This window comes from Aphis gossypii, chromosome 3 (assembly GCF_020184175.1).
Source record: "Aphis gossypii isolate Hap1 chromosome 3, ASM2018417v2, whole genome shotgun sequence".
NCBI classification, from domain to species: Eukaryota; Metazoa; Arthropoda; class Insecta; order Hemiptera; family Aphididae; genus Aphis; species Aphis gossypii.
This window is the reverse complement of record NC_065532.1, coordinates 16,180,078-16,199,555: the sequence shown is the minus strand read 5'-3', so window position 1 is coordinate 16,199,555 and position 19,478 is coordinate 16,180,078. Positions and strand designations below refer to the sequence as shown.

The following is a 19,478-nucleotide window of genomic DNA, read 5'->3' as shown; positions in this document are numbered from 1 at the left end:
TCATTTTTTTTATTTAATATCCAATTACTTGTATAAATATATATAATATATATTATATATTAATGTAAATTGAAAATTTCAAATGTTTTTAAATGGTTAACACATAGGATCAAATATTTTTGAAAGTTCAAAATAATGTTTATAGTAATAAAATAGTAATCTAACAAATTAAAAACTAGTTGACGATTCTTTCTGAATTCCAAAAAATTTATAAATGTTGTGTAATTCTGCCGAAAACTGGTATATTATAAACTCAATTTCTTTCCTATTTTTTCAATCATAAAAAAAACTAAAAAGTACAATGTTTTGTTATAATTGACTTCTCATTCTTTAAGCACCGTCAACTTTAAATTTGTTGCTAAAAAATACCTTCAATATTGAAGATTGAAGCAGCTTCAAAACGTGATGACAAAGTAATCTACTATACACTCTATACTCTAAAATAGTCTAGACTACTCGATCCATCGACCATCAGACTCCTATAAAATCTAATACTCGTATCAGACATTTCATCATCAACAATCTTTCTTGAATAAAATGGATCAAAATCTTTTTTATGGAAGGAGCGGCAAGAGAATTCCGAATTTTCAGGCAACCCGCTCGTTTACAACCGAATTGTTTTCTTTCCTCGCGGTAAACAGCCTGTGTTGCGTATCTCCCACAGGAACGCTGTGCGCTGCGGCCGTGTGTCCTGTTTTGAGTTCAGCGTTGTAGACCTGAAACCGTACTACCGCAGTCCGCAGTCGTTCCCGTCATAAACGCCATTTTACATTGTTTTTTATAAGTGTATAGCAAATTCTGACACGCTCGTTAAAACATATATAATACTATAATATATCAACCATTATACAAGTATAATTTATACGTAACAGTATATACACGGCTGATGTAAGTAGCTACTATTATTGTTAAACCAAACGATTTTTGCGGGAACACAAGAGTGCCTTGTTTAGATACGAGGTGCCATGGAGTTCAATAGCTTCACCAATAGTGAAGTGCTAAAGATCGACAACACGCTGACAGCTGTGGGATATGAGAATAATGTTGAGTAAGTGTATTGCACATTAATTATTTATTCAAGGCTCGGAAGTTCTAGCAAATACATATATATTTTTGATGAGTCATTAAACATCGAAAGTAAGACACAAATTTATTTCACATTTTTCTGATGTAAAAGAAATTTTATTTTACCAATTTATGCTTATTTGCGGTTTTCAATGCTATTTATAGGAGTTTTTTACACAATAAAAGAAATAAAAAATATAATTCAAATGTCCTATAAAGTATACAAGTTACGAGTACACAAATGAAAACATGAATTTTGATTTTCAAATAGTACTATAGTAGATACGTATACGTTATCGGTTGTTATTATCTAAAACTACTATAAATATTGAAGTATGTCATTGGACAATTTATTATATTCATATTTCCAATAATTTGGTTATTTTTAAAAATTTTGTCGGACACATTGTACTGCAAATATCGAATTCCTCGTATTTACGTTTCAGAGCTGACAAAATATACTTCCTATAAATATCTACAACCATGTTCTATAAAAAAAATATAGAATTTATGTTATTATAACAATCTAAAAATTCTTTTAAAAAAAAGAAATTGAAAAAAAAATTGTTTACTTATAGTATTTACCATTTCTTGTTTTTGCCGTTTTTAAATGCATAATATTAGTGTTAATTAAAATGTGCTTTTTATTTAGGTATATCACTACTTACATAAAATATTCATATTTATTTACGACATTGTTTATATTATTGTATACTATAAAATACTCATATAATATACATATAATACTACTAAGTAATCAGTAACTATAGTAAGTAGGTATTAAATTATTATTACTATTATTACTTACGTATCGTAATGGCGTGATTAAAATTCCAAGTTAAGGAGCGCTAAAATTATGTAAGTAGGTAACTTGCGGAGAGCCGTTTTTTAGGCATTTAGTTAACATAATACGCTATATAAACTATAGGCTATTTAAAAAGTGAGTTAATATTTTATACAGTAGGAATGTTCACACGACTTACCTCATAATTGAGAAGGTTACTTTGATGGATTTGTTATATTAATCTTTGCATACTATAGGTGGCAGGTGCATTCGTTACGCTATGCCAATGTGTCCACTGTGTCAGCCTTTATTTCTAAAAAATAAAATTTATTTAAATTATTAGTTACTAATAAATTACTTTGCTCGTACTGCAGCGACGGTATAATTCTGGTAATATAATGATTTATTATGTTTTTGTCAAGTTTGAGAAATAAAATGGGATGGATGGTCGACGAGATGGGCAAAGTGTCAGCAATGGCACAAGAATTAAAGTCGCCGATTACCAGCGCAGAAATGCTCATCAATTCCGATCATGTCCTCTACATGATGATCGAACACAATTCTTCACCGTAAGATATACCTAATCTATATTAATAAATTATATCTAATTAAATATATCTTGGTCATAGCATTTCCAGATTTTTTTTGTAGAGGATGCTACCACAGTACCACTGCAACCTATAAACATTAAACCTCTATTGACTATAATTTATATCCACTCAATAAGTTGTTTGTTTAGTATTACCGATCTTTATTTATAATTAATTAAGTAAAATTAGTAGATTATGCATGCGCTAATTCATATTAATATTTAAAAAAACAGATGTTGATTTCAATTTGATTTTTAGAATAGCGATTAAGGAACTAGTGCTATAATAGCTAGCCTATATATAAATACTACTTATAGATTCTTTCTTCATCCTAAAACCACTTAACCACGTATAGTTTATTGCTTGCTGTAATTATTACTCATGATTGATCTTATATATTTTGATAATATAGTTAAGCTTAAGTATGATGATTATAACTTATAAGTATACAATTTAAAAAAGGGAAAAGTAGAACATTTATCGTATTTTTTCATATTGATATAGAACTGATAGAAGATATTATGTACATGATTTAGAAGCAGTGGTGTCTATAAGTTTGCACTACGTAATCCTAGGTGGGTTCCAACTCTTCCAAATGATGCAAGTACCTACAATCATAAGAGGGATGAGTATAAATAATTACAGATGTCAAATGGAAGTTTAATATATATATTAATAATTCGTTTTTCTGTATTACCTATGTAAATTAGTTCAGAAATTAACTTGTAAATAAAAGCTACATCATTATATAAACGTTTAGAAGTTAATGGTTCTAGACCAAGTTCTATAACAATAATATATTTAACACCCAAACCCACACAAGTCTTTCCTAGTTTAAAAACTATATTATTCTCAAAAAACGCCGCTATATTTTTACAAGTTAATCAACTGAATTAGATAACTGTCGAGACTTCTAAGTTCTAACATATCGACGACCTCACAAGGGAGAAAAATAAAACTTTTAGACAAACGATAGTTTTAAAATCAGTACAATTACGTTTAATAAACCCTGTAACACGAAATGTTTTACCATGTTATATTGTATCATGATATGGCCAATATGGGCATTAAAAATTTAAGTTAGAAGATAGTATACACCCGAATCACGTTTAGTAGTTGTTAATCGTATATTATGTGAGTGATTAGAAGGATAAAAGTGTTAGTATAGGTCTATGTAGCTAATTCATAACCGTATGGACATTTTCGATTTTCTATTACAGCTATATCTATCCATATTTAATGGACGTCCATTTAACTATTTTAACTATACCTTTATACGTCGTTCTCGTTCTCGTTAGTTTGTATAATATCTTCTCTCTTACTCTAAACAGTAAAAATTAATTATCGGATAGATTACCCGTTGACCGTTATGTGTGTTAAACTTGTAGGAGGTAGGATGTAAGTATATAATATTTGTTGTATAAATAAAAAATTAATTATGAATGGAGTTCATATTGTACATAAAAGACATCAATTATTTATAATATTGATTTTATTATTGTTTTGTTGCCATTTTTTACGTCAAATTCAATTAAGAACTTATTTATTTTTTATCAGTAATTTGTATGTACATGAAATAATAAATTTGACATTAGATTTTATTGTAACTACTGTATTTTTTGTCAAGGCATTTTGTTATTGTTGGAATTTTAAAGATGGGATGGAAGAAATTATGTCTCTACAACAAAGCTGTAGGATCTTGTAAAGAAACCATGGTTTACTGTTTGATGGATTTCTATATCCACGAATCCAGACAGCATAAAGGTTATGGAAAATATCTGATCGATTACATGCTGCGGGTAATAACATTGACATATTATTTTTGTAAATTATTTAATATTTTCATATTATTTAATATCTGTTTGTAAACGTTCTATTTCTAACCTGCCTATAACCACTCATCGAAATATACCATTGATGTTTTAAACCGATTTATCACCAATAATATTACGTATTTAATCTAAACCAACAATCATTAATATATGTTTATATAATATATTATTAATTAAAGTTAATATAGTTTCGATATTTAAATAATGCTAGACGCTGTTAAAAGTATATTATGTTATAACTTATAAGATAAAAAGTTTAAAAGTTATAACTATAGTAAAAAAATTAAATTAAATTAAATTAATAAATATAAAAGTATTTAATTATGATTAAGGTCAAAACTCAGAAATATCTAGTTACAAATACACCTTTTCTATCGAGTTATCTTATCTATGACACGAATTCTGCCAAATACTATTCCAAAACATTAATTGTGTTGCGGTTACATGGCGCTTTCTATTGCCTCGGTTAGTTGAAATCCACGTCTCCACAACCTTTAGAATATTTTCAGTGAGATACTTGTCTAGTTCAACAATATTATAAATTTAAAAGTGTTGATCGTATTATGTATAATATTAGAATCCAGCTTGTAAATTGTTGATGACTATCCAATAGAGCAATAAATGTATTATTGTGTTGATGCAGAGGTGAAACAATAACAATTACCAATCATATTTTTATAAAATAGTTTTTATTCAAGAAAACTAATTTTTGTTATGTATTTATTTTTAAAGGATATGCATTTATGCGCCAAAAATTTGGCTATTGAGAAACCGACTAAAAACCTATTGCAGTTTATGTGGAAACATTTTCAATTATCTAAACTAGTAAACCAGGGAAACTATTTCATAATCTATGAGGAGTTTTTCGACGACACATGTGAGAATTCAACTTAAATATACCTACTATAATATGCATTTCATTTATAAATTTTTTAAATTTACCTAATGAAAAAAAGTATTAATGAAATAATAAATTGTGTTCGTAGTCAACGAAAGGAGTTGTAACAATTATATTGGAAACGGGTAAAATAATATAAATTATAATATTACGTATTTTTTAAACGATAAAAATTAATTTTTTGATTTTGTATAGATCATTAGTATCAGCATGTACATGTCAATCATCAATACTTGGACAACCTGAAATACAAACACATCGTAAAACAACGGGCGAAGTAAATATACTACTCTGCAATGATTAAACTATTTACTAAATATTATGTAATTATTATTTTATAGATTGCACAAGAAAACGCTATGTATTCAGAATTATATTACAACCCAGGAATCAATTAGTTAGTATATTGAGACTTTGAATTTCATATTTTTATTTATTAATTCATTATTATTATTATTATTTTTTAATTATATTAGTGTTGAAAACCAGATCAAAGAAGTTAATGCATTTCAAAATGTACAGCAGGATAGAAATCCTGCAAAACGAGATCAAATATTTCACCAGAATTATTTAATACAGAACATGCTAAATGATAATTCAATTTAATATTTTTTGCTTGGTATAAATTTTTCTCTAATATTTTTTTCCTTAACACTATGAAATATTAAAAATTAACATTGTATAATTATTATCATTTTGTGTTAAAGTTTATAAATAATAAGTATAATATTTAAATTATTAGTTACTATTTTTTCAATATTTTTTATATTTCCAATATTTCCATTCATAACAAAGTTATTAAATAATCAAATATATTATATGGCACATATTGTTATTGCGCACCAACTTAAATTTTCATTTATTTGTTTATTTTATTATACATTAATAGTTTTTTAATTATTTAGCATTGTAACTTATAGTTACAAATTCAATGTTAAACTTAAGTCTTAACATAATTTATTCTTATTTAAAGCTTTAACTGTATAGTATAAAACTATAATTTTGTAATGTGTATCAACATTCAACAAAATTCAAAACATTTTAATTTATTAAATTGATATTATATTAATATTTAATATATTGAATAAATATAATAAATATTGCAATTTGTATTTTTTATGTTGTGTGTTATAAAAATTATATTCATGTTAATGGGTATATAAAATAGTTTATCTCATGGAGGGGGATATCATAAATTTTCAAGAGGGTATGCCATAGGAATAAGTAATGAAGGGAATTAAAAATTTAAAAATATATACATTTTTCTGTAGGGGGTTATTGTACCTCCCCCCACCGAAATACCGAAATTAACATTGGCGGTAAAGATGCTCACAACTAAGCTTTTTGTGTTTCTATCACACATCCACGCATACAAAAAAATGAACTGCTCGAGGCTATTATCCCCTTGGTCCCCCCCTCCAAAGATGGTACTGTGTCTGCTATCTAATATGAATCAGAACGAATCAACATAATATACCGGTTACGTAAAACTATAAACACAATTGGCATGCTAGACTAGCTAATTTTTGGAAGTACTAAAATTATACAAAGTTAACGATACAAATTACTTTATTAAGTTATATATCCTACATTAAAGTACCTAATTCTCATGTCTTTAATAGAAAATATTTTAATAATATATTAGTACCTTCAGTTTTTAATTGATTTGTTGTATCTATTAGAATATTTAACAGTGTCACGATGATAATTTTATTCGTCACATACATAAGCATTATTCGGTACTCAACCAAATTATTTGAGGGTTCTTAACACCCACATGCTGTTATGTTTAAACAGTACTTAATACTAAGTGTTTTAGTTATGTACAAATACATATATCAAATTATTAAATTCATTATTATTAGCTTTATTTTCTATTTTATAATTTAAAAAAGGTAATGATTGACAATTATTATGTCTTGCGTGGAAAGTTACAGCAGAGATGACCGGCACGTTAAAAAACCACTTCGTTAGGCATAGAACGGCCGTCCACTGCAGCCAATATGTTCTGAACTGTCATCATAGCCATCTCTTCCTCCGTCTCATAAGTAGTGGTGCCAATGTGTGGTAGGAGTACTACAAATAATGTGAAAAAATATTTATGAATATATATTATATCGAAACCTCTATGTCATAATAGGCATGCGTATTTATTATTAAATTACAATGAGAAAAATATTAAATAAGTAATAAATGCCTATTCTGAAAAAAAAATTTAATTATTTTAAATAAATAAAAGCTGATAGGTACCTAATGACAACGAGGCTGCATACATTTATAATTTAAATTTAATACTAATGGAGAATAATATAGACATATTAATACCTATAGTACTGTAGGAGTTGGTTTTAACACGCACTACTTATGGCTATAATTTACAACTAATTTTAAAACAAAACATTTATAACTATTATGGTATAGGAACACGTACAAACGTTGTCCAGACTCATCAGCGGATGATCCAATGGCAGTGGTTCTGGTGTCATCACGTCCAGGCCAGCGCCTCGGATTCTTTTCTCCTTGAGCGCTTCGACCAAAGCATCTTGGTCAACCAACTCTACGAAATTTAAAGATAAGTTAAACACAAATAGACATATAGGCATATAGCTATAAATAAATATTAAATATTATATTTTATAAATTGACTGTGATCAGATGAAAACTGGTGTTTTCAACAGGGTCGTTGCAGGCAAATAATTTTAATTTCTCGATCACAATTAAATTTTAAAAAATATCTAAGATTGTTTATATTTATATTTGATATGTTGTATCAAACATAATTATACATAATATATTAATGAAATAAACTATTTATTTCTATACTTATGATCTTCTATCTAAATAATTAAAAAAGTTTTCTCCTCAATGATTTTAAACGTGACTCATCAAATCCATTTGTGTAGGTATATATTATAAAGTATTAAAATTAAAGTATAAACGGAATATTTATTTTTTAAATAGATAAGTATTATATAAAACTTCGATTAATTCTATTATTTACTTAAATTGTAATGATATTTTTTTTAACAATAATTACTTAAATTAAAAAAAAAAAAAAATAGGGAAATCACTGTGCTGTACGCTTGTGGCCTGTACTTATGGTAGATTTCGAGTTATTATTATATCAAAAATTGTCAAGCGAAATATTAAACTACATAGATTTAAAAAGCAAAATACAGATTATATATAGATATATGTGATATAGCTCAATACTAACGTCCACGGCCGATGTTCACCAATATTGCATTGGACTTCATGGTTGCAATCCGTTCTCTGCTTACGATGAATTTTGTATCATCGTTTAAAGCCGCGGCGACCACGACAAAATCACTACGCTCCATCAACTCGTCCACCGTGACCAACTGCCCGCCGAGAGCTTTGACTACGGAAAAGACACTTCATAACTATAGGTTATAGTTTTAAATTTAATGCACTTGCTATGTTTGTTTAACCTCTTTCAATAATAGATTATTATTACTACGTATATAGTCAGAACTCCGTAAATGGTAAAGGTATAAATACTACTTACCTTCCGGTTTTTCACTTCTACTGGTGTACAAAAGTTGGGACACTTTGAAATTGATCAATTTCTCGGCGATTGACGTGCCAATTCTGCCGCAACCTAAGATACCCACGGTTGATCCTTTTATGGTTCTGCCACACATCCATCCGGGAGTCCATTCCTTCCATCCACCACTATATATATGCATATAAAAAAAAATACCAATAGCTTTTAACACATCTATCATCTAATTGAAATCCCATTCCAAATGTCTCTTTTTATGTTTTAAATTTAATGTACCTATTATTTAGCATAACGTTATAAATTAAAATTATATTCATTTTAGTATAGCAGTATCTACAATTATGTAGATTTAACATAAATAATTCACACCTAATTATTGTTGTAAAAAAATAAACATCTTTATACTACAATATTTGTTTATATAAATATATACAATATTGATATTTTATACCAACAACTACATGAAACGCTAAATAAACATAATTTAAAAAAAAAAAAAAATGTTTTACATGTACCTAATAAGTATATGAGTGTAATAATGTACATTGAGTCATTCAATGCAGGAAGATAAGCAATATAGGTACCCACGGAGTCCAGACTAGCCACTAAGATATACACGATATACCTTACCACTAAAGTAGTAACGTAGCCACGTAGGTCTTCATTATAATTTGTAAAACGATATTTTGGTAATTTGGTCACTTACGTTTTCAATTCACGGTTCGCTTCGAAAAATCTTCTGGTAGTGGCTATAACGAGACCTACAGCGATTTCTGCAACCGGTTCCGTCACAACGTCCGGCGTATATCCCAAACGTACTCCGTATTTCTTCATCGACATCAAGTCAATGTGATCATATCCTACCGAAAAGGTACTGACCACCTTAAGACTGGGTCCTATACATAATATATGACAATTTATTTTGTTTAATATTTACATTGTGTTACGAAGCCATAAATTACAAATGTATACATTATACAGTAGGTACCTAGTCAGTATTTAAATATATTTTCAAAATGTAAGATATTATTTGCGATAACGGTAAAATTCGTTTTAGCTATTTGTGCCTACATGACAGCAGAAAATGAATTGTTATGTGTAATTACTAATTTGTACTACGAATTACAAAAATATCAGTGATGAATCTAAATTTCCACTAATAGTTGAGCAGCAAAAATTGCATCACTAGTAATAAGCTCTTACTATAGAAAATATGTTTTTAAATCAATCGAATCATATTATTCACGATTTAATTCAGTTAGGTATATCATCCTCAAATTGTTATTTACCTAATATTTTAGGTGTACTAAAGAATTTAAAAACGGATACTATTTATTTCAAAAAACAGAATTTAATTTTTTATAAAAATCGATTCGAAAATGTTCAACAAATATTAAGATGAATAAAAATTAATAGAATTCTTAATTAACTTTTGCAAGAACATAATTTCGTTACTAAGCTAAACAAGCGTACAAAAAAATAAAATTTGTCATATAATATTATTTAAAAAATATAAAAATGCATTTATTTAGATATATACCCCTCGTAAAATAATTAAAAATTTAATAAATTAAAAAGTCTCCCGTTACAGTATAAATAAAATGATCTCCACTATATTTGTTATTTTATTTATAACATAAATTGGGTTGACAAATCTTATCTGTAGACAGTGTAGGTACCTACATGATAATTAATTGACAAAATCTTAAGTTTGACAGTTACACGCAGTACTATATACAGGTTACCTTACCTATCATACGTAATAATTTAGTATTAGTTTCGAGTTGTACACAAAGTGTAGTTTAACTAGTTTAAGTGTTTAACCATGGAACTTCTTAAATCAAACAAGGTAAATGATAAAATTGCACTAGACGGGTATACTTACACTATAAAAAAGACATGCCAAAGTATAATCCGAAGGAAATGTTCCAAAAAATCGTACGATTTGAAGAATAACACTGTCATAGTGCTAATAAAGGTGTAATAAGAGCTATGAAAATTAAACAAAAGATAAAAGAATGTTCACTTCAGACTTGTAACAATTAAATTTATTAAATAAATTTTTAATTATTTTACGAGAGGTATATTTTATCTAAATAAATGCATTTTTATATTTTTTTAAATAATATTACACGACATATTTTACATATTTTTTATATCTGAAATATATTATATTATTATATTATTTTCAATAAATTTAACATGTACTTAATTATACCTATATTTGTTATATATTTATAGGAAATATTTTACATATCTTTTATATTTCAATAAATACATTTTTATATTTTTTAAATAATATTATTACAGATGTTTAGGATATTATATTATTAATTATTACAATATTTTGTACCTATTTAATTTAGTTGTTTGTTAATTATCTTCAACAAAATATGTAACATGTATATAATCTATGGGCTATAATGTACCTATTTATATGAATTATAATTACCTATATGATAATAGACTGAATTTAAATCAAATATTAATTTGGAGACTTTTTTTCCGAGGACTTCTTTTCGTGGGACTTTTTCACCGGCCGGGGACTTTTTTTCCTAATATCAGGTTAAACACTCACATCTTAATTTTAACAAAAAAATATCGATATTTTTGTGTATTTGTGATACCTCTGATACCTATGTATAATTAAATACCTACAAAAACATTAATAGCATATCATCAACCAACATTATAAATATATACCTGCTGCTTTTAAGATCTGTTCATTTATCGGGTTCCCGGAATGACAGAGAATTGCAAACTTGCCCGATACACTATTGACAATATCTTGCGTGGTTAGGGATCCACCCTCTTTACTAGATTTGCATACTTCCAAGCTACACCTGTAATGCATTTATTTTTCAATGATGGTTACAAATGTGTATTTTATTCCGGTTTTTATGCAATTGCGCGTTTAATATACAAACTAAATCAAAAATTTAACGCCGATATCGGCCACAAAAATTGTATCAATAAAAGGTGATAAATTGAATTATTTTTTCTAAAAATATCAAAATTGAATATTAGGTATATGTGCTGATAGTATGTACATGGTGGAAAATCAAATAGTAAAGACGCATGATAAGACTTTTTTTAATCAATCTTAATGTACTTAACAATGAATACAGTACGTAATTTATTATTTCCTTGATGAAATTATGTTAAAATAAGTAAGAACTATTATCTACTTCTAAATTACACCATAACACACAAGCTATTTCCACTTATATTAGTTATAAACCATAATATAATATAATATATATGTATTTTTTCTGAATTGAAGCATTATTCTACACTTAAATTAAGTTTAAATAAAAAATAAAAAATAAAATAAAAAACATAAAACGTTTCAAATAAAAACCAACTATTTACATACACAAAAATCTAATACATTAATAAAATTTAATTATTCACCCAAAAGACTAATTATCAAAATATTGTATATGATAAATTATTATTACATTTTGTATTTAGTATAAGTATATATATCACCTTAGTATATAATTATGAATAAGTAATTATCATAATAAAATTAGATTTCATTGCAAAAATCAAAATAAATAATTAAGTGATCTAAACAGTACCTTGTACGTAATAAATCGAGTGCTTTTTTGGATAAATTATTACTTGTTAACAGCACCTTTGGTTTTGATGCCATCTCTGCAGTAGGTACTAAGAACGTGTTTTTATACTCCCGTCTTTGATGAGTTCAATAATTTAATAGGTAGGTACTGTAAAATAACATTATCATTTTAAATTTTTACTTAAAAAGATGATACAAAAAATATATAATATCGGCCATTGGAGATGGACAACTTGGATAAGATATTATACTTAAAATAATACAAATAGGTATAAATATAAAATTACAACACTTCATTACGAGTAACAAGTACTTCCAGACTCTATTATAAACCTTACGTTTAGACTATATTATAGAATAAGAATAAACCATAAACAACAACAACAATATAATATTATATATTTTCCTAATGCCTATGCATAGGTATATTAAATTTTAACATTTGAGCAAGGCGAACATAAGTATATGAGTTAAGTAAATGACAATAGTTTATTTTTCTACAAGTTAAAATGTTAAAAATCAGTTTCACTATTTGCATAAATGGGTTTGAATTAGTGGGATATAGGCTTCAAATGTCGGCAAAGTCTCCACAATTTAAAAATTACAACTACAGCCCCTTAATTCAACCACATGCGTCCGCATTTAAAACAAAAATCTAAGTTATTTGCACTTCTCAACACGGAATTTACTATAGTTTTTTTTTATCGATTGATGAATTGATGTTTTGAAAAAGCCATCCCTAAAACTTAATGAAGTAAAGAAGTTCCCATGTGAGGAAAGAATGGTAATTGGTAAACATTAATAGTACCTATAGGTATAGACGTAGCACCTAAGTTGAGTAAGTATTGTTATATATTAAATTAATTATTTATATTTAGCAATATTGTACATTTGTATCAATAAATTACCAGGACTGGTAGAACTACTCCATAGAGTAATATAAACTTCCATGAAAAAGATTTTATTCTCACTATAAACATATAAAACAACTTTTTGTTCGCTTATCACAATATTATCAATTTGTATTTTGTAAATAATTAATTATAATATAATATATAATTAAGATATTATCTTAATTCATGAATAAGTTCTAGAACCTTATTAAAATAACAATAATAAGGCAGGATATCTCTAGGAATTATGTAAGTATTTAGTAAAAAAATAATTAGGTTATTGTTCATTTTTAACCTTACAGTGATAATATCAATATCTAGTTAAATTGATAAGATTAAATCGTAAAAAAAATATATATGTATTATATTGATAAAAATAAAAATTCTGTATTTTATTTGTTTATAAACAAATTTTCTTCTTCAAATTGCAACTTTTGTCTATTGTTGAAATATTATATCAATATTTAGATAGAAATGTACCACCTATAATCTAACTTTAATTATTAGTTCAAGTTACATCGTATTTTTTGTAGGCATCTATCAATATACGACGTAGATACGTTTATCGGTAGGTAGGTACTTACTTACTCATCAGACCATTTTGTAATTTAATCTTCTTATTTTGAAAATATTAATACTTGTAAGTCTAACCAATAACCATCTAAGTACCATAAAAAACTAAACTACTATAACAACTAATTAGTAGGTATGTATATTATGTATCCAGTCATTCCAGTCAATGAACTAAATATTATTTTGACAAAAAGTTCAGATATGAACAATGATGAATGAATACCTACAAATTACTAGTTATTACTTACCTTATTAGATATTTATAACAAAACTGTACAGAATCGTATACCGGTAGTTGTTTGTCTCTAAGTTACCACACCGTTGGTAAAATTGATGATAATTATGAGTAGATACGTAATTAGAAAAAACAAAAGCCGCGTAAGGTCTTCTTTGAATGGTTTTATTTTTTAAACGCGTAAAATCAATACACTACTGTCTACTTGCAGTGATATTATAATACAAGCGAAATTTATACCATTTAAATCACTTATTTAATGGTATTAACGTACTATCGAGTACTGACAAAAATGATAAATTATATAAACATTAAGTACTTACGAAGTAACGAACCTACTTGTCTTCCCCTCTAACTCTTCTAATCGTATTTTTATTATCACAATAGGTATCACGTGATAAGTTTGAAAATTATGATTATGATTTGATATTCTAAAGTCCAAATAGTTAATCGCAACATAATTTTAAGTCGATTCACGACTGTTATTTAGTTATTACTTATTACCTACTGAATTTTTTTACCCGTAAACAAAAACAACTTTACATGGAAAGTTTCTCCATTAAGTATTTGTCTTTTATTTTATCTTTGTTCAATTCAGGAATATAAAACAATAAAAAATTATTACAATTACACGATTCAACCTATTTAACATTTCGTTTAAGGACTTAGATACGGTGTAATACTGTAAATTTACAAGATTAAAGAAAAAAAGAACGATGACCAAGTAGTTGGAGTTGAGTAGATTGCAATAGCTTTAAAAACTCAGAGATCGATCACAAGTCTATTAAAGTTGGTCACCCCTAATTGAGGCTTCTAAAGTTAATGAAATATGGACTATGATCTATTGATACTTGATAGGTATTAATGTATTATATAATATAATAACAAAAATGACTCAATATTCCACTCACCAAATATAGCCAATATCATGGGCGCCCATTGGGAGGGGCAAGGGGGGGCACTTGCCCCCCCCCTGGACAAAAAATATTAAAAACTTGTTACTCAATAAATATTACCATAATATAATTATTATCTTTACATTTGAGAATTTTTTATTTTGACCCCCCCTAAAATTTTACTTATGGGCGCCCATGGCCAATATATAGCCATAAGTAAATAAATTACAAACTAACTAGACATATTTGTATATCATTATATCATTATACTCACAATACGTGAGGTAGTGGTTGTGGGTACACAATTGATAGTAGCATAAAAAAATGTATTTTCCTGTAGAGTCTGTACTATGTTAGTATTTTATTAAGTGTGTAGATTCCTAATGTTCCTAAATCCTATTTGGATTATTTTGTATCACTTTCATAACATTCACGAAAGTTTATAGGAGTCCTGGCATGTACCACATGTCCATAATTCATATTCGTATCATAACCAATCATGTTTTCGAATAATATAATATTGTCAATCATTATACTTCGTCATAAACTCATAACTTATTAAATTCTTATTTATTCTTATTTCTATATTTTACTTATTAAATAATATGTTGTTTTTTTTTAAATTAATATAGACATTATTTTAACCCTTTGTAAATTTATCATAATGTTTCAGTACCTAGCGGTTATTTTTTCACGGTATCTACCTAGCTGACAGACTATCTCCACCTACTTATTTTATGATAAATAATTAAAATCAATTTTAATACATCCATAATAATTCATAATTAACCAGTTGAAACCCGATATACAGCAAAGCTATTGCTATTGCTATTGCTTACCTTTTTTCATTATTATTTGAAATAATAATGAAACTTAATTCATTTTAATAATAGATAATTATTTAGGTGGTTTTTTGTTGATATAAATTTATTGTTTATAAAATATAAACCATGAACAAAGGTAAAGTATTTTATGTATTTTATATTTTATTTTTGTTTTTATTTTATCTTAATACACGATACAAATATACGGTTGGTAGTGAAGTGCAATTTGTCGGGTGGCTTTTTGAAGTTTCACCATCTAGGAAAATAAAAAAATAATTGGCGCTATGATGGTGATTAGCGTCAAAACACTACACCAAGATCTATAGATCTTGACACTACACTACACCGGCAATTCATATCAGACATTCAGATATACTATCATTACTATCAGTATTAATAATATGTCCAATCAAGTCGTGGGTAGGACGTGAAAATACATAGGTTTCCATCGGACGTGAAAATTCAAAATATTTACTGTGTACATTAAATTATACAATGAAATATATTACTCGTATTATTCATAACATTCATGTAAATCACGAAATACGAAATGTTCGTTCAAAATTCACAAAAGCAGCTGTTCTAAAAACTGTTAAAGAACCATTGGTTCTTGAGGATTTTAAAATACCAGATAAACTCAAAGATGGCCAAGTAAATATTATAACAAGTTTTTAGGTTTTTAGATTTTCTAATTAAATAATTGTATTTCCAGCTTCGGATTGCTGTTAAGTATTGTGCTGTGAACATGTCTGATGCTTTAATCTGCTCTGGATTATCAGAAATTAAACCAACATTGCCATATGTCCCTGGTTTTGAAATTGTCGGTGAAGTAATTGAATCTAAAGCTACAAACGCCGATGAAGAAGAAGAAGATATATCAGTAGGTGACCGAGTGTTGGTTTTAAACAAAGAAATCATGGGTGGATTTGCTGAAGAATGTATTGTTGATGAAAAAGTATACAATCATTATTTATTATAAGTACCTATAAAATTGTAATTTATCTAATGCTTAGGATGTTTTTGGAATACCATCAGAATTGTCTTATGAAACTGCTGTGTCAATTGGAGATAGTTATGCAACTGCATTAATAGGATTGGCTCGACGTGCAAACTTAAAAAAAGATAATACTATTTTAGTAACAGCAGCTGCTGGTGGTTTAGGTTTAGCTGCAGTCGATATAGCTGCAAATATGTGTAAAGCTAAAGTATAATAAAAATTTTTAGTTTGTAAAATAATAAAATAACTTATCCTATTTAATAATTTAAGGTTATTGGAGCTTGTCGTTTGGAAAAAAATACATCTATTGTAAGAGAAAAAGGAGCTTTTATTTCATTTGAAATTAAAAGCCCAGAGTCTTTGTGCAAAAGAGTATTAAAAGAAACTGATGGCAAAGGAGTGGATGTGGTATTTGATGCTGTTGGTGGAGAAATTTTCCCATCAGCATTAGATTGGTACAGTAATATTTATTTTGATTAATTAGTAATGAAATGATAAATTTGTATCAAATGGTAATTACTTGGTTTTTATTTAGTGTTGGCCTTGAAGGTAAAGTACTAGTTGCAGGTTTTGCATCATTACAACTACCACAGTTAAATATTAATGAACTTCTACGCCGACCTTCATTTAGTTTAATTGGTGTATCATTGAATAATTATCGTACACATTCAGTAAGGATATACAGGTAGATATTCTTATTTAATATTTAAAGTAAATAATTGATATGACATTAGTAAAAAAGACTGTACAATTTATGTTCAGAGCTGTACTGTAAAGGATCAAAAAACACACATATTTGTGAGCACTCTTCTTATAATATGTTGTTATGTGTTTTAAATTTGGATAAATATATATAATGTACATACATTTATATGTATGTACGAGAGATAAATATTTTAATTTACAGATTATAACATCACGGAATTTAAATATATTAATTATACAGTTGTTTTTGATGTAATTTTAAAGGATATTAGGAAAGTAATATAATTTTTCTCATAAGGCTAAATATAGCTATCAAAGATAGAATATAAATTACAATTAAATGTATATTTTATTAATTTCCAAAACAAAAATAATACATATGAAATATTCAATAAATACACCAATTTATTTATTTAAAATTTATGCACAATGTATAAAGTTAAGAATAAACAAATTCGGGTAAAATTAAGATTTAATACTAATCAACACAACCAATGCATCAGATAACTGTACTACTATGTTATTATTAAATACCTCTATTACAGAGAATTTTTGGAAATTTTATTTAAAATTTAGAAAGTTGTATGTACATAATATATTTTAATATTTAATATAATATTAGACATTCTTATTTACTGTAATGATTTTATTCTAAATAATTAATAATTATTATGATATTTATTAACAGTATATCATACTCATACTCACATGTGTGTCTACATCTTAAAATGTAAAATACATAAAATTTGAGTTTGGAAGATCTAATATTTTATTTTATTTATTTATATAAAAAGCTTAAATTAAAATATTTAAATTATTGTTAACTAATATTGAAATATTTCTTAGTTATGATTTTATATTTTATAAATACTGATTACACCCATTTATATATAATGTCTACACACACATATAAATACAGATAATATGTGTATGTGAGTAAAATATACACTCATAATTATTAAATACTTAACTGCATAAATGTATTACATGTATGATCAAAATGTTTGTTTAACCATTAAAATAATTTGTTTACCAGGCAATCTGTCAAAGATGTATTAACTATGTGTAAAATGGGTGTGATTACTCCAAATATATCAGAAACATTAAAACTTGATCAAGTGAATGAAGCATTAGAACATTTTTCAACTGACAAAAGCAGTGGTAAAATTTTATTAAAAATTGCTGATTAATTGGTAAGAATATAGAATTTAAAATTAAGTAGAATTTTCAGTTAAAAATACTAAAAAATTTGTTTAAGGTATTTATAAGTATTATATAAATATATGAAATATATTTGTTTATTTTATTTGTTTATTCATTGATATTATTGGTGTACTCTCAATACAACGTTTTATTAAAGTTAGGCAAGATAACTTATTTTTTTCTCCAAAAAACAAAAACAAACTTATATGGCAAGTTTCTCCATTAAGTATTTGTATTTGATTTTATTGTTGTTTTAATTCATGAATACAAAAAATAAAAAGTAATTACAATCAAACAATTCAACCTATTAGGCATTTTGTTTTAGGATTAGGACTTTGGTACAGTGTAATACTGTAAATTTGCAAGGGTAAAGAAAAAATAATAGTGACCAAGTAATTGGGGTTAAGTCGATTACAATAGCTTTAAAAAAACTCAGGTCAATTACAAGTCTATAAAACTTGGTCACCTCTGATTGAGGCTTTCTAAAGTTAACGAAAAATTGGTTATGAACTATTGATAGGTATTATTTAATATAATTACAAAAATTACTCAATTATAACCAAATATAACCTATATAGCCATAAGTAAATAAATTATAAACTAATTAGATATATTTGTATATCATACTCACAGCCAGCGAGTGTGGGTACTGCCACAGTTGATATAGTAGTATAATAAAAATATATTTTTATATATTCTGTACTCTGTTGGTACTATATCAAGTGTGTAGATTCCTAATATTCCTAAATCCTATATGGATTATTTTATAGCACTTACATAACATTCACGAAAATCTAGGTGTCCCGGCCTGTACCGCATGTTCATATTCGTTAGTAATCGGGTCAAAACCAATCACGGTTTCAAGTATTATAGT

General features: G+C 26.7%; 3 protein-coding genes across 5 annotated transcripts; 2 read left to right on the top strand and 1 right to left on the bottom strand.

The window, feature by feature from the left end:
• The first annotated feature begins 195 nt into the window (after positions 1-195).
• Positions 196-6,029, top strand: LOC114123904 (alpha-tubulin N-acetyltransferase 1-like). Of its 2 annotated transcripts, XM_050204408.1 has the most exons (9): positions 196-888; positions 954-1,048; positions 2,272-2,418; positions 4,067-4,238; positions 5,004-5,148; positions 5,258-5,294; positions 5,365-5,446; positions 5,511-5,566; positions 5,646-6,029. In XM_050204408.1, exons 2-9 carry the CDS (start codon positions 966-968, stop codon positions 5,773-5,775), a joined length of 852 nt encoding a protein of 283 aa, XP_050060365.1. In that variant the 5' UTR covers positions 196-888; positions 954-965; the 3' UTR covers positions 5,776-6,029. The 2 variants fall into 2 exon arrangements, with proteins under 2 accessions (XP_050060365.1, XP_027842843.2); XM_027987042.2 differs by having other exon boundaries at positions 197-1,048.
• Positions 6,030-7,012: 983 nt separating this feature from the next.
• Positions 7,013-19,252, bottom strand: LOC114123873 (glyoxylate reductase/hydroxypyruvate reductase-like). Of its 2 annotated transcripts, none has more exons than XM_050203676.1 (8): positions 19,236-19,252; positions 12,280-12,426; positions 11,399-11,538; positions 9,402-9,591; positions 8,699-8,865; positions 8,387-8,551; positions 7,601-7,726; positions 7,013-7,245 (listed from the first exon to the last, which is right to left on the bottom strand). In XM_050203676.1, the coding sequence occupies exons 2-8, from the start codon at positions 12,351-12,353 to the stop codon at positions 7,124-7,126; spliced, it is 984 nt and encodes a 327-aa protein (XP_050059633.1). In that variant the 5' UTR covers positions 12,354-12,426; positions 19,236-19,252; the 3' UTR covers positions 7,013-7,123. The 2 variants fall into 2 exon arrangements, with proteins under 2 accessions (XP_050059633.1, XP_027842807.1); XM_027987006.2 differs by lacking the exon at positions 19,236-19,252 and adding an exon at positions 13,993-14,333.
• On the top strand, positions 15,733-18,702 carry LOC114123871 (quinone oxidoreductase-like protein 2 homolog). The gene is made up of 6 exons (XM_027987005.2): positions 15,733-16,350; positions 16,412-16,654; positions 16,713-16,904; positions 16,967-17,151; positions 17,232-17,381; positions 18,438-18,702. The coding sequence occupies exons 1-6, from the start codon at positions 16,195-16,197 to the stop codon at positions 18,589-18,591; spliced, it is 1,080 nt and encodes a 359-aa protein (XP_027842806.1). The 5' UTR covers positions 15,733-16,194; the 3' UTR covers positions 18,592-18,702.
• Positions 19,253-19,478: the final 226 nt, after the last annotated feature.

Coding starts and splice junctions, on each gene's coding strand:
- LOC114123871 (XM_027987005.2), top strand. CDS start 16,195: ATGAAATATATTACTCGTATTATTCATAACATTCATGTAAATCACGAA. Junction 16,655..16,712: donor AATGTATTGTTGATGAAAAA/GTATACAATCAT, acceptor TCTAATGCTTAG/GATGTTTTTGGAATACCATC. Junction 16,905..16,966: donor CAAATATGTGTAAAGCTAAA/GTATAATAAAAA, acceptor TAATAATTTAAG/GTTATTGGAGCTTGTCGTTT.
- LOC114123904 (XM_050204408.1), top strand. CDS start 966: ATGGAGTTCAATAGCTTCACCAATAGTGAAGTGCTAAAGATCGACAAC. Junction 5,149..5,257: donor GGAGTTTTTCGACGACACAT/GTGAGAATTCAA, acceptor TTGTGTTCGTAG/TCAACGAAAGGAGTTGTAAC. Junction 5,567..5,645: donor TACAACCCAGGAATCAATTA/GTTAGTATATTG, acceptor TAATTATATTAG/TGTTGAAAACCAGATCAAAG.
- LOC114123873 (XM_050203676.1), bottom strand. CDS start 12,353: ATGGCATCAAAACCAAAGGTGCTGTTAACAAGTAATAATTTATCCAAA. Junction 8,866..9,401: donor GCGAACCGTGAATTGAAAAC/GTAAGTGACCAA, acceptor GCATATATATAG/TGGTGGATGGAAGGAATGGA. Junction 7,727..8,386: donor GGTGAACATCGGCCGTGGAC/GTTAGTATTGAG, acceptor TAAATTTCGTAG/AGTTGGTTGACCAAGATGCT.